The 26,150-nt window shown below is 41.6% G+C and overlaps 1 protein-coding gene across 1 annotated transcript in view; it reads left to right on the top strand.

Annotated features, from left to right (window-relative positions):
• Positions 1-26,150, top strand: part of GABRA1 (gamma-aminobutyric acid type A receptor subunit alpha1) — a 514,965-nt gene that overhangs the window by 445,115 nt on the left and 43,700 nt on the right. Inside the window, exon 8 of the mRNA XM_069199368.1 lies at positions 5,783-5,935. Within this exon, the coding sequence (XP_069055469.1) occupies positions 5,783-5,935 (153 nt within the window). The remainder of the gene's footprint in view (positions 1-5,782; positions 5,936-26,150) is intronic.

The raw sequence follows: 26,150 nt of genomic DNA, 5'->3' as shown, positions 1-26,150 counted from the left end.
ACACCACTTATGTGGGGAGACCTACTCGGATATAAATCCCCATCAGGCCCTAGCCACTGCAGATGCAGTTATGGTCCTCAGAGGGATGGTCTCAGGGTACCTTGTGGCACGATCCACCAAAACCAGGATAGTCATGTTTGCCAGGGCAGGTTTGGTGTGGTGGGTCCCAACAGTGCCAATACTCGACGCTCTCAGAGGGGGTATCAATGACCAGCATAGGAGTCAGGGGAGCCTTAAACTTCTTCCTGTTCTTCTAACTGGCCTGCAGGTAAGGCAAAGCCCTGCTGTCAGCATCTGAGCCAATCCCAGTAGAAAGGCCCTGTTACACTGGGGGACCACCAACACATGTGCCTCCCATGCACAGGTGCCTTAGGCTCACTGTAAAGGAGGTTGTTCTTACAAAAAATATGGTGACTTTCAGAGGTGTCACCAGCTGCCTGGGCTTCAGCCTGTCGACACAGCATCTCTAAGGTTAGGCACTCTCTATTGCACCTTGCAGAACTTCTCCTTGGAAGGCTCACTCTATACTTGCCATCAAGGAAGCTCATCCAGGTCTCCTAGGCAGGCAATGTCCTCCTTGGTCAGCTCTGCGGCTGCTAACTCTGGCACCCCATGTGCAAGTGCTACAGGAGTTTAGGGGAAGGATTCCTATACCCCCTGCCCTTTCCATTCTTTGAAATTGCCTGGGCCATTCTTCCAGGCTTAGGATCTCTTGACTCTCTTCCTCAGCAGCAACGGACAGATTGATCATGCAGACCCACTGAGGCAAACCCAACAATGTCAGGTGCGGCTGGAGCTTCAGTTCCTTCCAGGCAGTGTGCTTTAAGTCATTCCTAGCAAACAATTCACAGGCATGGCAGGGCTTACAGCTTCATTAAGAGAACCTGGGATGCCCCCTTTACTCGAATGGAACAAGAGCTCTCAAGGTTGTCTGCTACCACAACCTGGTGAAGTGTATTGTATCACCTGCTCTAAAGACACCAGATGACACCTAGCAGTAATAATACTGGCTCCTCTGTTTCTCAGAGCCTCAGCCCTCTCCCCGTTGATGGTGACCAACTGCCTATACTTAGAAGTATTGACAGGTATGTGGGCTTTAGGCACCATCTCTCCATCACCCAGGGACACTAAGTCAACCCCAGCTGTCCCCCATTCTGAGTGGAGCCATCTCTTCTCCAAGCACTCGATTGGCCAACCTCTGGGACTGTCCACCACGGAGGGTGTTGCACCCTTTTAGAGCATTTAACAACTTCCTTGATGTGTCCATACTGGTATAACCTGTAGCACTTAGGGACAAACATATCAGTATTCTTATCACTGAATACTTTTCTCAGGTAGCCAGATACGGAATGGTTCAATTTCTCCTGTGAACTACTTTGGGGACATTCGAAGAACTCTTTCTAGTTTTTAAATCCCTCTCCTTCTGATGTAAACCCAGACCACCCTTTTGGGAGTACACCCAAGATGCCTTTTTGGACACTTTGTTACTGACAAAGAGGTGCGCCTCCTCAGCATGGATCAGTCAACTTGCAATTTAGGAGGTGCTGGAGCAGCTCTGTAATACAAGTATTGACCATGTGCTCCCTCAAAATCAAGTTGTACAGCCCATCATAATCATTAATTTTACTGCCTTACACCCAGCCATTTAGGGACATATGTATGAACACATTTTCCCATAGACACAAAATGGGTAAAACCATTTGCTACATCTGGCCCTTAGTGTGTTGCTGGAGTAATCCATGAAATCCACCCAAGACTAGTTTTGGGGTTTGTGGCCATCCCTGAACCTCTTGAAGGTACTTCTCAGGGGTCAGCCCAGACTTAGCAGCAATTACAGCTCTCATGGGGGCATACTTTGTCTGGTTATCTACCTCAAGTGTGATTGGTGCCTCCATGTGTGATTTTTGGGTGATGACAGGGCACCTGGGGAGATTTTCTCACTGCGAACGGTCACACCTACTTGCAACCATTTACAGTGAGAAAGATGCCACTCGAATAGAAAATCTACTCGAGTGGCAGCAGAATCAACTTGGGAAGCATCATGTGGTGCCATTCTTGCTGATTTTTCACAGAGGAATGAGCTCCCAGTACTAAACATCAGTAGAAGCATTGTGGCGAGCTCATTTCCACAGGTTTGCAGAACTCTGAGGGATCTCACTGAGTTTTCATGTATTTCGCTGTGTTCTGCGGAGTTAAACTCCTCGAGTTCTGCCCACCCCTTTTTTTTGGTTGACGACGGTGAACCCCTACTCAAGCAGCAATCACAATCTTTGTCAGGGTAAAGTCACAAGCAAATCTCATATTAACCTGTGCTCAACCCTCTGATAGCTTGACACAGAGCAGTCAGGTGTAACTCAGGGGCAATTCGCAAAGTATTTATGCAACAATTCAAATAGCAATAAAGTGAAACACAACACAATGAAAATTCCCACACCAATTTGATGAATAATGTAAGACCAGAACAACAAAATTACTATCCATAGAACTGCAGTGGGGTCATTTTAAAGATGTAAGTGATAATGGCACCACAAATCACAAAACACCAACTGTAGTTATCTAGCTACACCAGATAGGGACAAAGTCAGAAATTCAGGACGACCACAATAGAGTATAGGCCAGCTAGAGGAACCCAGTTAGGCCTGCTGCAGAAGAGTACCTTAAATCCTAGCATCGGGGTGATGTGGAGTCCCATGTCGAGGATGTATTTCGATGATTTCTAAAAGCTGAGAATCTAAGATGCAAGGTCCTGTGTCATCATCAATGATGCTGTTGATGAGGGGCTTGCCATGTGAAGGTCTACACTGAGGATGAATCATGCAGTGACGGTCCCTGTAAAGCTGTAGGCAGCAATGTCAAGTCCTGTGCCGAAGCCAAACCACACAGCTGTCCCAATGCTGAATTTGGTGAGCCGATGCATTGTGCAGCAGCTCTAATGTGAATTTTCTGATTGGTGATGCATCTCTGAAGCACTGGATCTGCTGAGACTACAGTTGAGACTAGTACTGGACCTTTAGGCCCACTTCCAAGCATTCAGGACGGTGGTGGCACCATTTGGCAGGGTAGAATTCACAGCTGGCAGAGACCAGGTGCTGCATAGGAAAAGGAGGAAGTCTCTTCTGTCCCTGAGGCATCTTATCAGGAGGCTTGTCAACTAGCCCTCAGGATCACTCTAGTGGTCCTGCGTTTTAGATGCAAGTCCTGTCCTTCATTCAGGCAGGAGGGCAACACAGCAGAGCATCAGTGTGGCAGTCCTTCTTGTAGCAGAGCAGCACAGCAGTCCTTCTTCTGAGTCTTTCACAGGTCCAAATATGTACCTAAGATTTGGGGTCTGATGTCCAATATTTACACTTGGTGCCCACTTTGAAATAAGAAGCTTCTATAGGTTTCCGTCCCCCTAAGGGGCTTGGCATTTCCTGACTCCCTGCCCTAGCCCCAGACTGTCTGGTCAAATTAGCCTGTTGTCAAACCCTATGTGAGAGTACCCAGGCAGGGCCTTAGTGATGTGCATGTGTGGTAGGTGACAGCTCCTCCCCTTCATTAACACAGAGTGGCCCATCTTGCCCACACCTAGCTTTTCTTTGTCTCCCTGTTTTGGAGCAATACACAAAGACCAACAGCCAACTATACCTAGTCATTTGACCCAGGGTACAGGCAGCAGACACCAAATGGTTAAGAACAAGAAAATTCCATCCTTCTAACAGTGGAATTTTCAGAATTGTGACTTAAAATTAGACTTTACAACTAAAGAGGGTTTCAATTACACTTTTTTAGACCCCAAACTCGGACTGTCAACCTGCGCCCAATTGGAAATTATCACTTATTAAATGTCATAAGGTAACCCAATATTATCCTATTGGAGAGATAGGCCTTACAGTAGTGACAGTAGGGAAAACACATTTAGGAGTTTGTCACTACAAGAATATGTAAAATTTAAAAGTGCATGTCCAACTTTTTAGGTACACTGCACCCTCCTCTCTAGGTTTTTTTTAGGGCTTATCCTAGCGCTAACGTCTGTGTTTTAAAAATAATGTTTTAGGCCTGGCAAACAGTTTAGTTTTCTAGCTCAAAATGGCAGATTGAAGCTGCACACATGGGCTGCACTGGCAGGCCTGAGGTATGTTTTAGGAGGTTACATAAATGGGTGCAACTCTCAGTGCTGCAGGCCCAATAGTATCATTTAATTTATAAGCCCTGCGTATATTGGGTACCACTTTACTAGAGACTTATAAGTGAAGGATATGTGCCAATTAGGTCTAAGCCAATTCTACAATTTTTAGGGGCAAGAGCAGGGGCGTCTCCTCCGCAATGGCAGGGGAGCATCACCCAACTGCCTAAAAGCCAGCAGCAGAAAAATAAAACGGTACTTGAATATTGTTTTATTTTTCTGCTGCTGGCTCGCCCAGCATGTAAAGGGGGGGGTGGGGCTGGGCTACGGGAGGCGGGAGGGGGGTGGCAGTGGAGTACACTAAGTACGCATGTGTATTTGGACGGACTAAGATGGCCGTCCAAACACACATGCGCACTTAGGTTTCTCCAGCCCGGCTGTGTACACAGCTCGGCTGGAAAAACTGCACAGGCCCCAGTGTTGTGCCTGAGCAGCAGTCTAAGCCTCTCAGACCAATACTGATGCTACTTTCATGCTAGCATGCGGGCAGGAAAGCAGTGCTGGAATTGCTGGAGACCCTGTTCTGGTGTCCCTCCGAACACCACAAGAGGACAAGTGAGTCAGCAGAATAGGACAGCGGAAGCAAAAGGTAAGTCTATTTTTGTTTTAAAAAATGTATTCCAACCCCAGTCCCGTCCCTGTTGTCCCTCTGCCCCTTTCCTTGATATTTGTGGCATCCGCCGTTGGGGGAGAGGACATGCACTTTAGCACTGGTTATCAGTGGTAAAGTGCACAGACTCCTAAGGCCAACAAAAATTAGATCAGTAAAAATAATAATTGATTTCGTTCAGTTACATGCAGAAATTACAAACACATAAATCACTAACAGTCATACAGAATGTAAAAATAAGGTTATTCACAGGTCATTATTGACCAGGTTATGTGCGGTCCTAAAACATTTTAAAATACAACATGCGCACTTTAGTCATTTCCGATTCAAGATCCAGTTTCTGAAATTTAATAGTCAATAATTTAATCCTTGTTGCACTTAACAGTTTCCGATTAGGCAAGGTTTGATCACCTCATACTGTACAGATCTCATTTATTTTAAAAAGAGTTCGAAGATAGAGTTTTTTCTCCTTCAAAAATCCTCACAATTATACAGAAATAATAAGCCAAGTCTACATTTATGCACCCACATAATATGCATTCCTGTTTAGTCTGTAACCAGGAATCCTAAAATAACTGGAGGAAATAAAGGTAACGTTTATTCAGAGATATTGACAACACAAATGACTTAGGAGACATCATATTTAATAATATTTTGTCTTAGTTCCTGAAAAAAAGAAATCAGTTAATTACATTTTTGATTGGGGTTTTCTTCAAAAACTGTAGAATGTTACCCATAGTAATTACAAATATAGACAAATCACAATTCTATGAAATTCAGAAAATGAGGGAATTTTCCTCCTTTATGGCAGTTGAAATCTACTTTTGCACTCTGCTGTTCTTAAAGCAAACACATTCTACAAGAAGGCATTTAAGGTGAAGTGTAAAAAGATGCATCACATGTACCCTGCACCAGCCATTCATTTGGGACTGATGTCGTATTTTGAATCACCATTGTCTGAAGCATTTCAGATTTGGGAGTATGAATGTGTCTTTTTGTTGTTTTAGGTGAATATGTGGTCATGACTACCCACTTCCATTTAAAAAGGAAGATAGGCTACTTCGTCATTCAGACATATCTCCCCTGCATTATGACAGTGATTTTATCCCAAGTCTCCTTCTGGCTCAACAGAGAGTCTGTTCCTGCAAGAACTGTATTTGGTAAGTGTGACTCAATTGAGAAAAAAAGGTCACAGCAGTTTATATCTGATTTAGTTACCTCTATCAATGGGGTCTTGATTTTCAATAATTTAACACAGTGAAACATATCATTTGTTTGCACTTGGGGAAGATAATATGAACTGTGCTAGAATTCGGCAGTTTTTATGGATTTTAAGCCTTTCAGTGTCTGAAATGGAAACAGATAGAAAATGTATTTTACCAAATTCTGCACATTTTGACAAAGTTGAATGAAACCATCACTTAAAATGTTGATCATCTCTTTCTCTAGTGCAAGAATAAATTAATGTATATCTATATATAGCATGACTGTAATTTGCTATTTATTATGATGCTGCCACCCCTCACAAATGGTAATAAATAGCTTATTATACTCTGCACATCTATATATAATGTTTATGCCATGAAATGTCTTATGTGTATTTGTTTTTACAAAGGACAATTAATGAAAACCAGGGCATAAGTGGTTACGTTTGTGCAGTATCAGTGAAGCACATTAGACAAGCTTCCTGACTATAAAGCAAGTTGTTTCCAACTGTAAACAAAATGTAACATGCAATTTGTGAAGCAGTAAATAATGATTACCTCATTCACATTTCATACTACTGTGATAATAAACTGGAAATTAACCTTTGTACTGTAGTAAAAAATATGTGAAGATGTTTTTATCCCCTTCGCTGCCAGGCCTTTTCCCCCTCCAGTGCCGAGACTTTTTTTGGCTATTTGGGTCAGTTCGCACTTAGGCCCTCAAAACTTTTTTTTTCACATAAGCTACCAACGCCAATTTTGCGTCCTTTTTTTCCAACATCCTAGGGATTCTAGAGGTACCCAGACATTGTGAGTTCCCCTGAAGGAGACCAAGAAATTAGCCAAATACAGTGAACATTTTGTTTTTTTTCAAAATAATTTGAATAAAGGGCTGCAGAAGGCAGCTTGTGGGTTTTTCCCTGAAAATGGCATCAACAAAGGGTTTGCGGTGGCATGATCACCATCTTTCCAGCTTTCAGGAACAGGCCGACTTGAATTGGAAAAGCCCATTTTTCAATACAATTTTGACATTTTACTGGGACATACCCCATTTTTACTATTTTTTGTGCTTTCAGCCTCCTTCCAGTTAGTGACAAAATGGGTGAGAAACCAATGCTGGATCCCAGAAAGCTAAACATTTCTGAAAAGTAGACAACATTCTGAATTCAGCAAGGGGTAATTTGTATAGATCCTACAAGTGTTTCCTACAGAGAATAACAGCTGAAATAAAACAATATTGAAATTGAGGTAAAAAATCAGCCATTTTTCTCCACGTTTTACTCCGTAACTTTTTCCTGTGATGCCAGATTTTTTAAAGGAATATACCGTTGCGTCAGCTGGACTCTTCTGGTTGCGGCGATATATAGGGCTTGTAGGTTCATCAAGAAGTCTAGGTACCTAGAGCCAATAAATGAGCTGCACCTTGCAATGGGTTTTTAGTCTATACCCGGTATACAGCAATTCATTTGCTGAAATATAAAAAGCGAAAAATAGGTATCAAGAAAACCTTTGTATTTCCAAAATGGCCACAAGATAAGGTGTTGCGAAGCAGTGGTTATTTGCACATCTCTGAATTCCAGAGTGCCCATACTAGCATGTGAATTACAGGGCATTTCTCAAATAGATGTCTTTTTTACACACTGCCTTACATTTGGAAGGGAAAAATGTAGAGAAAGACAAGGGGCAATAACACTTGTTTTGCAATTCTGTATTCCCCCAAGTCTCCCGATAAAAATGGTACCTCACTTGTGTGGGTAGGCTTAGCGCCCACGAAAGGAAATGGCTCAAAACACAACGTGGACACATCACATTTTTTCACCGAAAACAGAGGTGTTTTTTACAAAGTGCCTACCTGTGGATTTTGGCCTCTAGCTCAGCCGGCACCTTGGGAAACCGAGCAAACCAGCGCATTTTTGAAAACTAGACACCTAGCGAAATCCAAGATGGGGTGACTTGTGGGGCTCTGACCAGGTTCCGTTACCCAGAATCCTTTGCAAACCTCAAAATCTGGCCAAAAAAAACACTTTTCCCTCTCATTTCGGTGACAGAAAGTTCTGGAATTTGAGAGGAGCCACAAATTTCCTTCCACCCTGCTTTCCCCCAAGTGTCCCAATAAAAATGGTACCTCACTTGTGTGGGTAGGCCTAGTCCCCACGAAAAGAAATGGCCCAAAACACAACGTGGACACATCACATTTTTTTCACAGAAAACAGAGGTGTTTTTTACAAAGTGCCTACCTGTGGATTTTGGTCTCTAGCTCAGCCGGCACCTTGGGAAACCTAGCAAACCAGTGCATTTTTGAAAACTAGACACCTAGGGGAATCTAAGATGGGGTGACTTGTGGGGCTCTGGACAAGTTCTGTTATCCAGAATCCTGTGCAAACCTCAAAATTTGGCCAAAAAAACACTTTTTCCTCTCATTTCGGTGACAGAAAGTTCTGGAATCTGAGAGGAGCCACAAATTTCCTTCCACCCAGCGTCCCCCCAAGTCTCCCGATAAAAATGGTACCTCACTTGTGTGGGTAGGCCTAGCGCCCACGAAAGGAAATGGCCCAAAACACAAAGTGGACACATCACATTTTTTCACAGAAAACAGAGGTGTTTTTTACAAAGTGCCTACCTGTGGATTTTGGTCTCTAGCTCAGCCGGCACCTGGGGAAACCTAGCAAACCAGCACATTTTTTAAAACTAGACACCTCACGGAATCCAAGGTGGGGTGAATTGTGGGGCTCTCACCAGGTTCTGTTACCCTGAATCCTTTGCAAACCTCAAAATTATGCCAACAAAACACTTTTTCCTCTCATTTTGGTGACAGAAAGTTCTGGAATCTGAGTGGAGCCGCAAATTTCCTTCTACCCAGCTTTTCCTCCAGTCTCCCGATAAAAATGGTACCTCACTTGTGTGGGTAGGCCTAGCGCCCACGAAAGGAAATGCCAAAAAAACACTATCTGGACACATCAAAATTATCATATACAAAACTACCTGTTTTTGCAGGGGGGCACCTGCGTTTTTGGTCCTGGGCTCAGCACCCTTCTAGGGAAACCTACCAAACCCAGACATTTCTGAAAACTAGACACCCGAGGGAGTCCAGTGAGGTGTGACTTGTGTGGATCCCCCATTGTTTTCTTACCCAGAATCCTCAGCAATGTAGCTAAAAAATCTAATTTTTCCCACATTTCTGTGTGGGATCACCGCACTAGGACACATTTCATACCACCCAATGTTCCCCTCAGTCTCCTGGTAAAAATGATACCTCATTTGTGTAGGTGGGCCAAGTGCTTGTGAAAGGGAAGAGCCAAAAACATGTCGATATTGAGGGGGAACAAAAGGGGTGCAAAAGGGCAGTTTTCAAAAAAACATTTTTAGGCTGACAAGTGCAGCAGAATTGTTATTGGTATAGATGAGACAATGCTGGGTGGTAGGAATTTTGTGGATTCCTGCAGATTCCGGAAGGTTCCATCACAAAAACTTGGGGAAAATGTGTGATTTCCAGCAGAGTTGGAGGTTTGCAGGGGATTGTGGGTACAAAAATGGTGCTGGGTGCATGTGAAACACACCACCCTGGAATCACCCAGATGTTTAGTGTTCAGATGTGTCTAGGTCTTGTGGATTTTTCTACATGACAGCGGCCCAAAGTCCATAAAGTGCAGCCCTCACCATACCAAGTGGGACGATTTTGAGAGTAAGCCAAGTTCTCATGGCCCAAATGTAAAACTAAAACCCAAAATAATCAAATGTCTTCTTGCTAGCTGTGGGAGAAGATGTTTTAGAGTGTGGGGAGAGCTGAAAGACTGTTACCCCCTTCAGTTGAAGTGGGGGCGTAACCAGGCCCATACTGGTTGGTAGCCACCACCCCAACATATATATATATTTTTTTTAATTCCCTGGCATCTAGTAGACTTTCTGCCCCTGGGGTGTGGATCAGGTGTAATTGCCCCATCTGCCCACTAGCAGAACAACTTTGGCCCCATTTATTTGGGGTGGGGTTATTGCCATACCCCCACCCTCTTATTTTTGGGAAAAAAAACTTCCCTGGCCTCTGGTGGGCTTTCTGCCCCCCCAGTGGGGCAGATGGGCCTTCCAAAAATAGGCCCATCTGCCCCCAATGGGGGGCATATATGGCCAACAGTAATGTGCCCCCATGGGGAGTGACCCTTACCCAAGGGGCTGCCTCCCTAAAGAAAACATACGCATACACACACACACCAATCCCTGGTGCCTAAGTGGTTTCTGCCCCCATGGGGGCAGATTGGCCTAACAAAAATTGGCCGATCTGCCTCCAAGGGGGGCAGAAATGGTCTAAATACAGTTTGCCCCACAGGGGACTGACCCTTGCCTAATGGGTTGCTCCCCATCTCTAAAAAAACAAACAAACAAACAAAAAATAAACACAAAAAACAAATTAGCCCTGGCGCCTAGAGGTTTCTGCCCCCCCTGGGGGCAGATCGGCCTAATAACAATAGGCCGATTACCCCCCAGGGGGGGCAGAAATGGCCTAAAATAAATTTGCCCCCCACCCCCCTGGGGAGCGACCCTTGCCTACGGGGTCACTCCCCTTGCGTGACATTGGCGCAAAAAAATGATCCCCGGTGCCTAGTGGTTTCTGCCCCCCTTGGGGGCAGATTGACCTAAAATCGGCCGATCTGCCCCCAAGAGGGCAGAAATGGCCTAAATATAATTTTCCCCTCCAGAGAAGCGACCCTTGCCTAAGCAGTCGCTCACCATCTGTAAAACAACAACAACAAAAAAATCCCCTGTGCCTAGTGGTATCTGCCCCCCTTGGGGGCAGATCGGTCTAATTAAAATAGGCTGATCTGCCCCCCCCCCCAGGGGGGCAGAAATGGCCTTAAATAAATTTCCCCTTCCATCCCTGCCTTGGGGTGGTGGGGGGGAACCCCACAGAGGGAGCACTAGTGCTCCCTCTGGGCTCTGTGCCCAGGACGTAATGGTTACGTCCTGGGCACATTAGCACTGTGCCTTAGGGCGTAACCGTTACGTCCTGGGCACAGAAGGGGTTATAAGTTACTTTGCTATAAGTTCTACATATATTTTCACTGCCATGGCACTTTTCATTAAATGTGATAGTATTTACAAAGATTAAGGTTATACCCCCATAGTCTTGCAGATTCATTTGGGTGTAATTTAAGAAGAACATGAAAAAGCTGGTGTAAGTGTAATACAACGCAACTGCAAAGAAGCTTTCACTGCAACCGTGTTTTCCATGTTAAAGAAACAAAATAAACAAACACTAGTAATGTAAACCAAATAGGTCTCACCTATGCCTGTTTTCCACCAGACGGCACCCTCACGTGCACATGCATTGCAGAAGCAATCTTGCAGTGGTTTTTCTTTAAATTTAAGAAAGCGTATTAGGGAATGGCAGCAGTATGTGCGCATGTAAGCGTGGCAGCTATCTCGTAATGTCTTTATTTTAGTTTAAGAAAAAATAGTAAAAAATATAGCAGTCCATGCATGCTTATGCACAGTAGCAATCTTGTAAAGATTTTTCCCAGACTTAAAGAAACACCATTACAGGAAGACCTCTGTGCATGCCACACATCCAGTAGCCATTTGTGTAATGATTTCTTATATATAAAGAGAAAACATTATGAGATAGTCACCGCGCAAGTGCATGTAAGTGTAGCAGCCCTCCAGTAATATATTTTTCTTAAAATAAGAGACGAGCCATCATGAAGAGTCCACAAGGCATGTAGGCACATTTGTGGCAACTATCTTGAAAAGGTTTTTCTTTAAGTTAAAATACATATTCAAAGATGGTTATCATAAATGCAGTCCCATGTGTATGCATGGTCATCCATTGTCTAAATGGTTTTAAAACTATTTTATGATTGAACTTAACCAATACAGTGGAAAACGGCGTAAGGAGTAGAATGGACTGGTGGGGCAAACAGCTTTTGGTAGCATCTTTTTTTATAATTAGGGCAAGGGGTGCAGGAAAAGAGCACTGGGGCAGAAAGAGAGATGGAGAAAAAACTCTCATGCAGTACAGTTATAGTCTGCCATGAGCAGTGCAAGGCTACAGTTGACCTATATGGACAAAATAATAGGGAGAAAAAGCAATCAAATCAGGCCCATTAAACTGAGATGTACAAGATAGTCAATGAATCATCAGCAAGGGACAGACATAAGGCCCACTCTAAGGGCCTGATTCAGAGTTTGGCTGATGGGTTACTCCATCGCTATTGTGACGGATATCCCATCCCGTATTACAATTTCCATTGGATATAATGGAATCGTAATACGGTGGATGAGATATCTGTCATGTTTGTGACAGAGTAATCCTGTCTACCAAACTCTAAGTCTCCCTTGAATGCTATAGGTATGTTTGCCTAGACCTGTTTGTATGTGTGATCTCAAATATATATAGGACATTCCAATAAAACACTAAGGGGGACTTTCCACCACATTATGAAATTGGTGGGTTGGCTGAAGCCAACCCGTCAATGTACCACTTGGACTGCCATGGTGGTAGCAGCCGCCGGGCTGGAGATAACAATCTCCAGCTTGACAGCTGCTATTGTACTGCCAGTGGTATCGTGACCCTGCCTACCGCCATGGTTTCCGTGGTGTTCGTAACGCCACAAAAACCATGGGAGTAGGCCCTATCAGCGACAGGTAATTCCTTCCCTGTCACTGATAGGAGGACCCCTCCCAACCCAACACTCCCCAGATGCCCCCCACACCCTGTTCATCCACGCTCCCCCTCCCTTCCAACCTCCCCATACACTCATACACACGCAGACACACACTCATTCACACAGACCTACACACAGACATACATGTATGCAACTATTCATTCACACATACACTAGTACACACATTCACACTGACACACAGACACACATTCACATTCATACACGCACTCACACACATGCATACATGCATGCAAACAACACTACACACACACTCGCATTCACGCACACACTCACACAGTCATGCACACATCCCCACAAACACAAAACAACCCCCAGGCCCATCCCCTATCAGAAACCCGACTTACCTGAATCCAGGGGGTCTTCCGGCAGGGGATGGGACAGGGCACTGCTACCGCCAACAGCGCCAGCCAGAACACCACCAGGCCGTATTATTCATCAGAGTACGGCTTGCGGCGGTCTACTGGCGTGGCGCTGCTGGGGGTAGCAGCGCCACCTTACCACTATCTGCCAGTTTGGCCACATCCGGATTTCTACCCTTCTTGTGGCAGAAATCCGGCTGTGGTCATAATTTTGCGAACAGATGGTAGCCACTGGGACGGTCTTTTGGTGGCAGTCGCCGTGGCGGTTTAGAGCCAAAGACCTAATGAGGGCCTAAGTTTGCAGCTGCATAACTTCCACAAAGCATTAATGTGGAATGGTGTTTCTTGCTTGGGACATGCCTAAGACCTTTATGAAGCAGATTGTAAGTCATAGATATCAGCATGAGGAACTGAAGGTGAGATGTACAATTTCATTTTTTATTGGGCTGAACGACGGAGAAAGTAAGCCAAATGCTGAGAGAAGACTATAGCATTTGGCTAAGCAAATACCAAAAAGCAAAATACTTTTAACTTTGATTCATGAGAGATGCACACTTATACTAGAGATAGCAAGTTATAAGCATTACAGGCAATATTGTTTTTGTCTTCCATTTAGTAGTCAATGTCAGATGAGTCATGTGCAAGTGTTAAAACCTTTGACCTGGTTTAATGCAAATGCGCAGATATATTATTCAACCAGGAGTGAATGAATGAATGAATCAATTCTTTATTTCGCTGAAGCCATAAAAGCAAAATATCGCCATAAAAGAAATACAGGAAAAAATAATTACATATCAGCAAAGCCTGAAGCTCAAATCAGTGAAAGGTAAAAGTACTTGTATGCGGTTCAAGAAACATGTATGTCACAGAAATGGTAAAAGATTCTCATATTAATTCCCTAACAATGTAAGCCAATCATCAACTAGACTTGTTCAATGGAGAACAAAGTGCTCCAGTACCATTCGAAGTTCATGTTTCACCTATCACACGGATTGGTATTGTTTCCTAATATTGAGAGTCACTCTTAGAAAATTTAAAATCGCATAACTAATATTTAATGATCCTAGACACTTCAAGAATTCAAGACCATCCTTATAATGTCTCAAGTTCGACTTACAAAAAAAAGGAGCCAGGAAGGATAGCCTTGGGGCTGAATACAAAGTGCAAAACAGTGTAGGGTGGCTAGTGCTTTGTTTAGAAACATTGCCACAGAAGCATGAGGTAAATTCTGTTGTCAGGACCCTAGCATAGGAAAATCAAATTTAAAGTGCAACTTGCAGAGCCTAAAAAGTATAAGGTAAGGGTGCTTGATAAGATTCGTAATTCACCCTAGGTAGGGCTCTATGCTCCTTGACGTTGACACTAATTAATATTTGACTATCGATTCCTTGACCTGGTAATCCCTTGCATGAGTTCAATTGATAATCCACGTAGCATAATTTAACCGGTTGTTTATCTTCTGGTTCGATTATATGGGGGTGATTATAGAGTTCCTGAAGTCCTATAATCTTAAAAGATTCCCTCAGGAAGAAAAACCAGGGTATCTGGCCTCCCCTGTCAAGTGACAAACGGTCAGTGATACAGGTTTTAACAAGGCCAGCCTCAGGGCTTCCCCATACCTTAATCCATAAAAGTACTGGAGCAAGCCCAATCAGATCCTCCAGGTATGGCATCCCACAGAACTCATAGCATATAAGTATACCAGTGCCCCCAGGGAATGTCAATAGTTTGTGCATAAATTGATTTTTATCTTGTTGAAGGATACCCGCTTTACAATCGCCCAATAACCCAGTGCCATATACCCCTCTGAGGTGCATTTGCTTTTGTATGGACTCAACATTTCTGAAATTGGTTTATTCTTTAGCCTATGTAGAAATCTGAATAAGAACTCGACATTTCTATTAAAGTGCTGCATTCTTGATGTTAAAAGTGCAATCCAGCTAAAAGATGTGCTAGAACGAATCCATACATAGTTAAAAATGTTTTCTTTGCCAATGGAGAATCCCTCATAACAAAATGCTTGGACTTCATGCTTGGAAGGTCGCAAGTCATGATATAAGATTGTGAATGATTTACATGGAGGTCTAAGTCATTCATATATGCTGGAAACAGGTCTAGAAGAATCTGGAGGCTGTTTGCCATGCGGGTAACAAGCACTGCATTGTCAGCATGTAACAAAATGGGTATAAGTTTATTTCCCATATGGAGCAGGTCCTTTCCATTTTCAATCAAGTATTTATTAATACCATTAATATACAGGAGGAGGAGAAAAGGGGCCAAGATAGCCCCTTGCCTAACTCCCCAGGTGCAGCTAATGTGGGGGAAATATTCACCTGAGGGGCCGTCACGCACCCTCTCTGTGAGGTTCATGTACAGGCGCCTATTAAGAGCAAGGAATTCCATCTTGATGCTCAGCCTACCCATCAAATCCCACAGCTTGGAGCGATTCACTAGGTGATAGGCACATGATAAGTTGATAATGGCCAGATGTAACGAGACCGATTTTAGCCTTGACATACATTCCTGCTATAAGGTAGAGATTTAAACATTGTTAAACAGTGCCAATGCCAGGCCTAAATCCAAACTGAACTTCTGGCAAAATATTATTTTACACAGCCCATTCTTTAAGGTGGGACAATAATACTCGACCCAGTGTCTTGGCCCTGGAGTCCAGTAGTGAAATCGGCCTGTAACAAGTTGGCTGACTTCTATCCCCCTTTTTAAAAATGGGAACAACAGTGGCCACCCTCCAAGAATTTGAAATAGGATCTGACACAACAGATCTAAGAACATGTGTCAGTAAAGAGGCCCACAAGTTAATATTAGCTTTAAAAATATCTGTTGAAATGCCATTCAGGCCTGGGGCCTTTCCAGAAGTGCATTCTTGAAAAGCTAAGGTCACTTCATAGACTTCGATTGGAATTGGGAGGTTATGGGGTGCTTAGTGTTTGGGCTACATTGATGGCCTAAATTAATAGATAATTATCCTGGGGGTAATTTTTTTAATAAAATGAGTCACCCACACATCCACAGTGAATAGATTATCCATTTTAGGAACATTTAACCCAGTAAAAAAAAAGGCTGATTAACCACGTTCCAAAACTTCAAGCTGTCACTTGACTTTCCTGCCACTACATGGTCTTCCCTGGCTTCATTTGTAATCTCAGCTTTTCTTGGCTCAAGTATCTGCTTATATTTTCTCCTTGCCTCCTTAACATTGAGTGGTACAAGCAGGCAACTTTTCAAAGTGCCAGCAATTGTTGATGAGCAGCCAGATATGCTGCCTTTAACCACCAGAAAAGTGTGTCCCACAGGAGGGTCTGGCGGAGATAAAATTATTCGAGATAATCCTGCAAATATTGTTGAACTTGATTTGTATCTTGGCTGGCCTGATTTCATAAGCTAGACATGTTAAATAGACCCCATAATCTCTTTTACAATATTGTGGTTAAGACCAACTGGTCTTATCTTACCCCAATTTATCCTTAAACCTTTATTCTTTGAGAACTCCATTGTGTCAATCCTTTTTGGATTAGGGGAATTCAGTTTAATGGAGAGTGGCTTGTGATCACTTAGACAGTTACTTGACACAACAAAATCTGTAAAGTAGAGAACTAATTCAGATGATAAGAGAATACAATCTATGGTGCTCTCATCATGGTTGCCTAAAAAGGTTGGGATACACACGTTCTCCTTGCCACAAATATCACTTGAAAATTTTAAATTATACTTCAGCCTATGTTCATGCAGTGGCTCGCTGTAAAATGTGTGGCTAAAATGAGTAGCTTTGTCACTATTTAAATTACTAAAACTACACACCTGAGTGTCAAATACTGGCATAAAACACTATTTTAAGATTCTCTGAATAATATTGTTTGATTTTTGATTTTAAAAATCCTCTAGGAATTAATCTATTTGATCAATTACCTCCCTCATGCACTGTTTAAGAATAAGATAATCAAAGTTGATCAGCAGGATGTCAGTCTCAGCAGGGAATGTCAAAAGAGTGGCCAAGAAAGAGAGAGAAGACCAGCATTCTGAGATTTGAAAATCAGTTATTTTTACTGAAACAAAAGTGGCAAGGCCATCTTTGGCTCTACCCACATTATATAGTGTTGCTGGCTGAAAAAAGGCATAATACCTGTGTTGTAGTATTTTAATCTTTCACAGGAATCAATGCTCTTTGAAGTGTATGAATCTTTGGCCCCAGTAAGTAGTATGGTAGAACCATCAACAGAATTTCAATCCAACCCAAACAATGTAAACACCATGACCAATGTGGCCATGGAAGGAACACTCCAATCAGGAAATGAAGTTAAAAATGAATTACAAACACAAGTTCAAAGTAATGTAGGCACTGCGAAAACCAAATTATAAAGAAACATTGGGGGTTATTCCAACTTTGGAGGAGGTGGTAATCCGTCCCAAATGTGATGGATTTACCACCAGCCGTATTACGAGTTCCATAGGATATAATGGACTTGTAATACGGCTGGTGGTATATCCGTCACTTTACCGTCACTTTTGGGACAGATTACCACTTCCTCCAAAGTTGGAATAACCCCCATAATCACCAAGGGTTGCCCAAAGCATCGAAATAGATTTAGCCAAACTAACATTAATAAAAATAAGCATTCAAGAAGAATAATGCATATCATTAACAAGAATATCTGAGTTATAGAGATGATACGCTGCTGAGAGTTAGCAATCATCAGTCAATTCAAAATCTTTGGCTGGGCACAGGTCAACCCTACAACTAACCAAATCAGGGATAAAGATGTCTGGGGAGAAACAAATGTGGACAAAATACAAAAAGTGTAAAAGGGCAAAAACTATTTGAAAAAAGATAATCTCTGGCTGCAGGTCACTAACAAAGTTAAGCAAAAATAAGAAAAAGGGAGTGTCAGCAAATCAGAAGGTCAGTCAAGAGTCTTCTAAAGAGGAATATTACCAACAAGCTAAGCTTCTCATGAGAACATAACCTAAAAAAAAGTTCACATTAGGAAACAAATCAGCAGTTTTAGCACAGTCACAAATTACAAGTGTCAACAGGCCTCACTCATGCTAACATAAAAGAATAATATTAATGCATTTAATTAATATATTTTAGTAAAACACACGTAATGCAACTCAGACGTTCAACATTATTAATATTTCATTAATATGAATAATACATTTCATATAAAAAGGAAAAGCTTTGTTACTGCATTCCTTTAGGTACAATGGAGAATTGCATTTCTCTCATTTTTCACATATTGTTTAAACTAAATAATCATTTACTAATCATCCTAAATGTAATATTATTTCTATATGCACTGTAGTCTAGAGTCTAAATTACATTATGACATCCATTTTATCCCTCTAGCATGTGATTAAATTCAAATGAAACCTCAGTCGAACTCTGAAGTACAAGCAAGTGCACATTTAAAGTGCAGCTTTCTACGTTTAACCATTAAAACTATGAGTAACATAAAACATAAACTGGCACCTTCAGATGACCGTTTTTGTCCCAAGGGGCTTTACTAAAGGTTAGACTAAAGGTTAGACTACATCAGTCCCTCCTTTGTTGACAACTATGCCATTGCAAATTACTCCCTCTCTCATTTTTAATGTGACAGCCCAAAAAATCAAAGGTTTATTTCAGGTCAGGTCTTCTGAAATCCTGTAACTGCTTGACATTATTGTAATACAGGTTTCTCACAGTCTCCACTTCTAGCTCTTCCCTTCTCTGTCTAGTCTTAGCTCTCTTCTCTTCCAGTATCTTCTATAATTAGTACAATCCTACTGTAACTAGGACTGATAAGATCACTATCAATAGTGGTCTCAGTATGGTTCCCACAATACCTCTTCCCAGATTTTCACATCATCTACCAATGGCTGTAAAACCATGTACGATAGCTTCCCATGCACCTGTTGCTGTCAGTTCGTTCAGATCTTGTTTTAAGTCAGTCATGTTTGAAATGTACTTCATTTTCTCTTTATTACTGTCAGGGATCTATGTTTAACATTGGTGTGCATGTAGCATTTTGCTAATTCCGTCTTCCTTCACGAGTAGTATGTCTACAGCAGGACAATTTTGCAAAACCATTGATCTCATAGCTACCATATATGTGACAATTAACTATATGGCACCTGTGGTGTCTGTAGATAACTTATCTACTATTGTGGACAACTTTCTTATGTTGATGTCACACCTACTGAAGGAATTATAGGTCCACAAATATCTCCTGTAATGTCTGAGCACTTGCCCCTCTTTTAACTCCGGAGTTTGATTTCTCACTCCAAACTTGATCACTAAAGTTTTCCACATGATAGATCTGTGGAAAAACTACTCCCATGCAACATGGGTCCATACCAGCCTTTCAGCAACCTGTAAAAGGAACTCCTTCCACATATGAAATAAACACCTGGTATGGTGGGGTCGTGACCATTCCGTATTAAAGTCCAAACACTTTTAAAAGAAAAATACATGTCTACACTCACTAGTACTTACAAAATGTGTATCAGTCTTTGATTCTGGCCTATATTTACATAGCTTCCCTGCATGGTGGCAATCAATATCCAGGAATCCTGGATTTCCAGCCACTGAATGTGTCACAACTCTCTCACAATTCAGCAAAACTACTTGTTTTTCTATTTTGGCTTTCATGGCTCTCTTTTACTCTACTTTTCCAGTTAAATCCTGTTTTACAGAACTAAGAATGCAAGTTAAATTATTTCTGTGTGCATATACAGTTCCAAATGTCAACGTAGGTTCAAAGAAACCTCACATAATCAATGTTCTTCGCCTTTCCAATGCTACTTAAATGTTTCATGACAGGTGCAATTGAAAACACTAAATCATCATTTGAATACAAGTATTAGTAATACTCCTGTTGATAAAACAGTGCCGATATTGGTTAGGTATAGGTTAGGGGTAAACTGCAATATGTGTTTCCTTCACCAAGTGATGAAGGCAGCTATGTACACAAGTAACCGTCTCTAACTTCCATTGTCTCAACATATTCATACAACAACTTATAATAAAATTTGCTTTAATTCCAGGCCAAAAATACAAAGTAAAATAAAATAATCAAAGCAGCATTTATCACTGTCTCTTTTCAGCTTCTATGAAAGGTTCAAAAGTATCTAATAAAGGCACAGCTAATAATCACTATAATCCCTTCCAAAATGTAATGTCTCTCTTTCAATTTCAATCTCAAGATTATCAAGCTGGATTTGAATTGTTAGCAAAAAAGGTAACAAACTCCTGTTTCCAGTCATCAGCAGAATAATATGTCCATTCATGTGCTAAGTACTTTCTGCTTAGCACTCTTTTTTTTCTTTTCGACCTTCTGCTTACTTGACTCATAGCATCACTTTCACTTTGACTTGACTCTTCAACTTCTCCATTAATTATTGATGGCACTGGATCTCTCAGAGGGTCATGTTCAGGCCAATCAATAAGCACTTTGCACAAGGTCCACAATTCAGATGGAACCACAATCTCAAACAACATATTTAAATCTTCCCACAGGCATTTTGAAAGTTTCACAAATCTCTTAGTCTGCTTGTAGCACTCCACAGGCGTTTCTCTAAATCTTGGATAATCATTGGTTAATGACAGTATATCACGCTTACTCCAAAAGTATGTGGACATAACCTCCATCTGGTATTTCTCTCATGGACATCATTTTCGCATTGCTGGATTTGCTCCTGCCAGAGGCACATTTGACTTTGCTTTCTTCTGATCTCTTTTCCTAGCCTGACTTCCTTCCCACTTCAGTAATGCTCCCATTGTCTGTATCTATGTAATCAATTCCTTAATGTGCCATTTAATTCCAGGTGATCTCATGTTAGCTATGGCTTTTGAATTGAACTCTAATTTGTAACTTCTCTTCAGGGGTTTTGATTTTTCTAAATCCACATCATATTTCTTGGCTTATTAGTTGAATATACTGATCTCTGCATACCAATTGGTGATATCCCAGCATATGTAACTGGTGTCTCAGGAACAGTTGGGATGTCTATTGAACAGATAGTACTGGGATATTACCTGAAGCATACAAGGGAACAACTAGACCTATGTTCACATGAACTGTTATTGCACCAGGACCCATAAGATTTGTCTGAGTCTGAGAAATGTGCATTTCTGGACTCTGTCACAGTACTAAAAGGTTCTGCACTGGCATAGGCAAAGGCTGATTTTGATTAAAATTCTGCACAGGTGCCAGTACTGTCTAATTTATACTAGGATCTGGGACAATTTGGTTTACAACTGGACCTGGAACTGGCAGAACTGTGTTGACAGTCGTAACTGATGGATAGATTACAGACACTTGTATCTCTGCACTTACAGGTGTACCTGGAACAGGCTGATTTGAGATCTGTGCAACTGGAGCAGTCAGCACATTCAGGACTACATTCTGTACTGCTTCACTGTTTCTGTTTCAACTGAATGATGCAGTGGTAGATGATTCAGTAATAACTGATTTATAAACTCAACATCTGAATCACTGTCCTACGTTACAGTCTTCTTACTCTCAGCTTCTGCTGTCTGTCCTGCTTTCTCTGCCTGTTTCTTTTGAGTCTTAGGTTTTGTACTTTCATCATCTTCCTCTGCAATAGCTGAAAACATTCTGACTCCATCTGATATATCTGCTCTCTCCATCTTTCATTCCACATCGCATCTCCCTTCTAAAGGTTTCTTAATTGTTTTTTGCACTCTATTCTCATATTTAGCTAACATTCTTTCACGAGCCACAAACTCCCAAATATTATGCAGGTCTTGGAGTTGGTTTCATTTTATACATTATTCACCTCAAATTGACTAAAAATTTCAAATTAAATTTTCTGTATCGGGGAAAAGCTAATGTACCTTCTTTCTCATTGTTCAAGCTAAAGACATGCATAGAAACGTTTAGCGGAAGACACAATATAACCTGCAGTTCCTTTGGGTGACATTTCGATACCTTATCTAACTAGAACAAATAGATCTCCTCTTAAAAACTCTTTAATGCTTTGAAAAATTTCATTTTCAGTCAAATTCAACTAAATCCACAACTTATGATCGAATCAGGAAGTAATTTCAATCACACAGTCCTTTGATCTCACAGTTCTAAACCAGTAGCAACATGGCACTGCCCACCAATACCAGTGTGGCTTTACACTAACCGACCTATACCAGTGTGGCACAATATGATGTCACACTCACTCAACAGCAGCAACCACTTCACAATTGTCTCTCACACAATCGCTCACTCACACCTAATGCAATATATTGCATGCAAAAACCAGCAACCTGTCTGCACACTACTGATGAGAATTCAAACACTTCAAGCTGCAGAGGCTTACACTTCTCTGACTGTAGCTTTCACAATCACATAACAAGAGAAACCTGACAAGCAATTGTTACTCCGGTTGACATAGATCACCCTAGGCCCTTAGGATTCACTGAATACCAACTAAAAACTCACACTCATTCAAGGACAACTATTGGCAGCATCAAAGATGTCTTGTGACAAGTACCTCACAGCAGACAGTAAATGAACCAAGTGTCTTCTACACTTGTGCGTTATCCCAGGATCTTAGGCCATGATGGACCCATCAACAACAACAAACAATGCAGATATTTTTGAGCAAAAAGTGAAACAATCACTTCAAGTACGACACCACCACAAAACACTTCACATCAAATTTCACTGCAATCTTCAAGCAAAAAGCATCGCAAGCGCAAAACTCTATTTATACTCCTGCTCCCGTCACTTGTAGGCAAAACGCTGGAACTTTCATCAAGCTTAGGACCAAATCCATGGGAAAAGGTTTAGGGTGGACAATCTTTAGACTGGGCAATCACCTGGGATCGATTCTATCTCGCTAACATTAAACAAAAATGGTTTTCCTACCTTATGGGGCAAAACCACAGCTCTGCTACCAGAACTGCATTCACAAGAATCAATGCTCTGTGAGGTAGATTAATCTTTGGACCCAGTAAGTAGTGTGGTGGAGCCATCAATAGAATTTCACTGCAACCCCATACAATTCAAACACCATGACCAATGTGGCCATGGAATGAAAACTCCAATCAGGAAACAAAGTTAAAAACGTATTCCAAACAAAAGCTCAAAGTCATGTAGAAAATGTGTAAAACCAAATTATAAAGATGCATAATCACCAAGAGTTACCCAAGCTGTCGAAATAGATTTAGACAAACTAACATTAATAAAACTAACCACTCAAGAAGAATAATACATATCATCTACAAGAATATCTGTGTTACAGAGATGGTAAATAGCTGAGAGTTAGCAATCCTTAACAATTCAAAGTAGCAGAGTCAAAAATCTTTGGCTGGGCACAGGTCAACCCTACAACTAACCAAATCAGGGCAAGGCATGTTTAGGGAGAAACACATGCAGCCAAAATACACAAGTTTAAAAGGGCAAAAATTATTTGAAAAAAGTTAATCTCAGACTTCATGTCACTTATAGAGTTAAGCAAAAATAAGAAAAAGGGAAAGAGTCAGTATATCAGATGCTCGGTCAAGAGTCTTCTGAAGAGGAAAATAGAATAATTTCTAAGTCTAAAAGGGCATTTCAAAAGCACTGACACGGAGGAAGATAACTCTCAAAGGGTACAGCATTCAGGAAATCTTCATCAGCAAACATCAGAATCAGCAAGCATTGTGACAGCATATGGGGACTGCAAGTGGCTACTCAGGAGTGCTCAAGTTCAAATGTCCATCAATATTAAAAAATTCACAAAGCAGTCTGATTCATCAAAGGTATCAGTTCATGTCACGCTGAAAGGGCATCATCCAAAAGTAGTTGATCACCCGACTTCAATTTGTAACAGTCCTTTCCCAGGTCTGTCATGGAAGCATCTTTCATCTGTGTGACTCCACGTACGTTTGAAAACAATTATACATGATACAAGTCCACATTTCACAATGTACTTCCATCAAGGACACCATGCTACATTCTCTCTATACTTAAATAACAGTCTATTACTAACTAGCTAAGCTTCTCATGAGAACATAACCTAAAAGAAAGTTCACGTTAGGAAATGAATCAGCATTTCTATCATGGTCTCAAATGACTAGCTTGAACAGGCCTCATTCATGCTAACACAAAAGAATCATAATAATGCATTTCACTATGCACAACAGAGAATTGTATTTCTCTCAATCCACACATATTTTTTTAACTCATTAATCATTTACTAATCATTAGAAATTCAGTATTGTTTCTACTTGCAGTTAGTCCAGAGTCTAAATTACATTATGACATCAATTTTATCCCTCTAACATGTGATTAAATTCAAATGCCACCTAAGTTGAACTCTGAAATACAAGTAAGGGCACATTTAAAATGAGTTAGTGCAGCTTTCTAACTTTAACCATTAAAACTACAATTAACATAAAACATGAAGTGTCACATTCTGACAACCTTTTGTGACACAAGGGCTCTACTAAAGTTTAGACTACATCACCTGTCAATGTGGAAACCTTCCATTGTCCAGCTTTCTTGGCAGCATACAATCTGAAAAGTGTTGATAAACTAGCCTAGACTGGGTTTGAGATCTTTGAGCAGGCTCCCACAATGTCCCATGAAAAAATACCGATGATATTCCCATTGGGGCTTAATGTTTGGTTTAAGGGCAATACTGCGTGAGACTGTAGCTGCTGGATTCTATAAGATACAGAGTCAGGATAGAAGTCCTGAATTGTAGATGAGTCCTCTTTATCCTGGTGTTGGAGTACTTCCAGTTTCGCAGACTTTGAAGTCAGCTACCCCAACAACAGAATCCATTTTCAAAAAGTGTCAGTCTAAAACTTCCAGAGTGGCCAGTGGCTCACAGACATTGCTGGTTTGGAATTATACGTATGCCTTGCAGGAATAAAACTGTCAGTGCCCTTTGCGCTGTTAGCCCTTGAAAGCCTGCCTGTCAAAGAAATTTAGGAGAGATTAAATCAACTTTCAGGATGTAAAATTGATAATCACACAGTCACCCTTTGCCTCCCTTTTGCCAGGACCTATCCAGGGAATTCTTCTGACCATTATAACTTGAGGTGACAGGTCTGGGAGCCAGCCAGGCTTACTCTTGACCCAATTAAATGTTTTGTTCTTCAGGCCGGAATAGTATTCACAAGTGGATGTGGGGATAGTCGGGATGTCTTTCAGCACCAGAACATATGGGATACATCCAGAAGAAAGTTGTGGTAAAGTTGAATTTATCTCCTTAGTTTTAAAGACATTCACATTAGCCCTGACCCTGACAGCTCCCATTTGGTCACCCCTTGGCACCCTTGAATAGATTCCCAAGGCATGAGTTGGAGGAGGAGGTCCACTTGAAGACATAATGGAGGAGCTTGTAGCCATAGGTGAAGGCACACCAATCCTGGGCACGAATCATCTAATGGCACCCTAGCTGGGTTGTAGGCAGCATGAAAGGAGTTCATATTACTTAATTGTGCTTTTATAGTCCTCCAGATGAACATAAACTTACTACTGATTCCTTAAGGTCACTACAGAGGGCATTCATTTTATCAAGGAGAGAGCCCCCTTCTGCTAGCCCCTTTTCATGCTTTCTTGCTTGATTTGAAGTACAAGGCCTCTTTGATTTGGAGCTAACTATGGCTCTCTTCCTTTTTCCAGCCTTCCCCATAGTTGTAGTGACATTTGGTGGGGTTCAGATGCCTCCCTCGAAGCCAGTACTGGTGAAGAGGTGCTGGCTTTTGCTAATGCTGTTGTTCGGTGTATTCGCTCTGTATCTGCAATAATTGTTTCACCACTAATATTACAACTTTGGACTTCAACCAAAGCCAGTCCAGGACTTAGGAGGACACTGGGGTACATTGAGAGTGACAGACAGCAGTCCACTAGCTCAATATCTTTCAAAATAACACCAGCTGCTTATTTTAAAAACACATCAAAAGTTGTAGCTGTGGCCCAGGGCCCACAGGAGTCTTGCACTTTCCCATTTTGCAGTAAAATCACCAGAAAGGATAAAAGCTATAAATTATTCAAGAGGCAGTGCCTTTTGATAGACAAATGAAAGGAGGTTGGCCAAACCTAGGCTCATTCGTCTCTGATGACGGCAGACTGGCTGCTCTTGGCCCGGTCTTAACCCAGGCTGCACCCGGCCACATCTCGCATG

Source organism: Pleurodeles waltl, chromosome 7 (genome assembly GCF_031143425.1).
Source record: "Pleurodeles waltl isolate 20211129_DDA chromosome 7, aPleWal1.hap1.20221129, whole genome shotgun sequence".
Classification (NCBI taxonomy): Eukaryota; Metazoa; Chordata; class Amphibia; order Caudata; family Salamandridae; genus Pleurodeles; species Pleurodeles waltl.
Note: the sequence above shows the minus strand (reverse complement) of the source record. Positions and strands in the feature narration are given on the sequence as shown.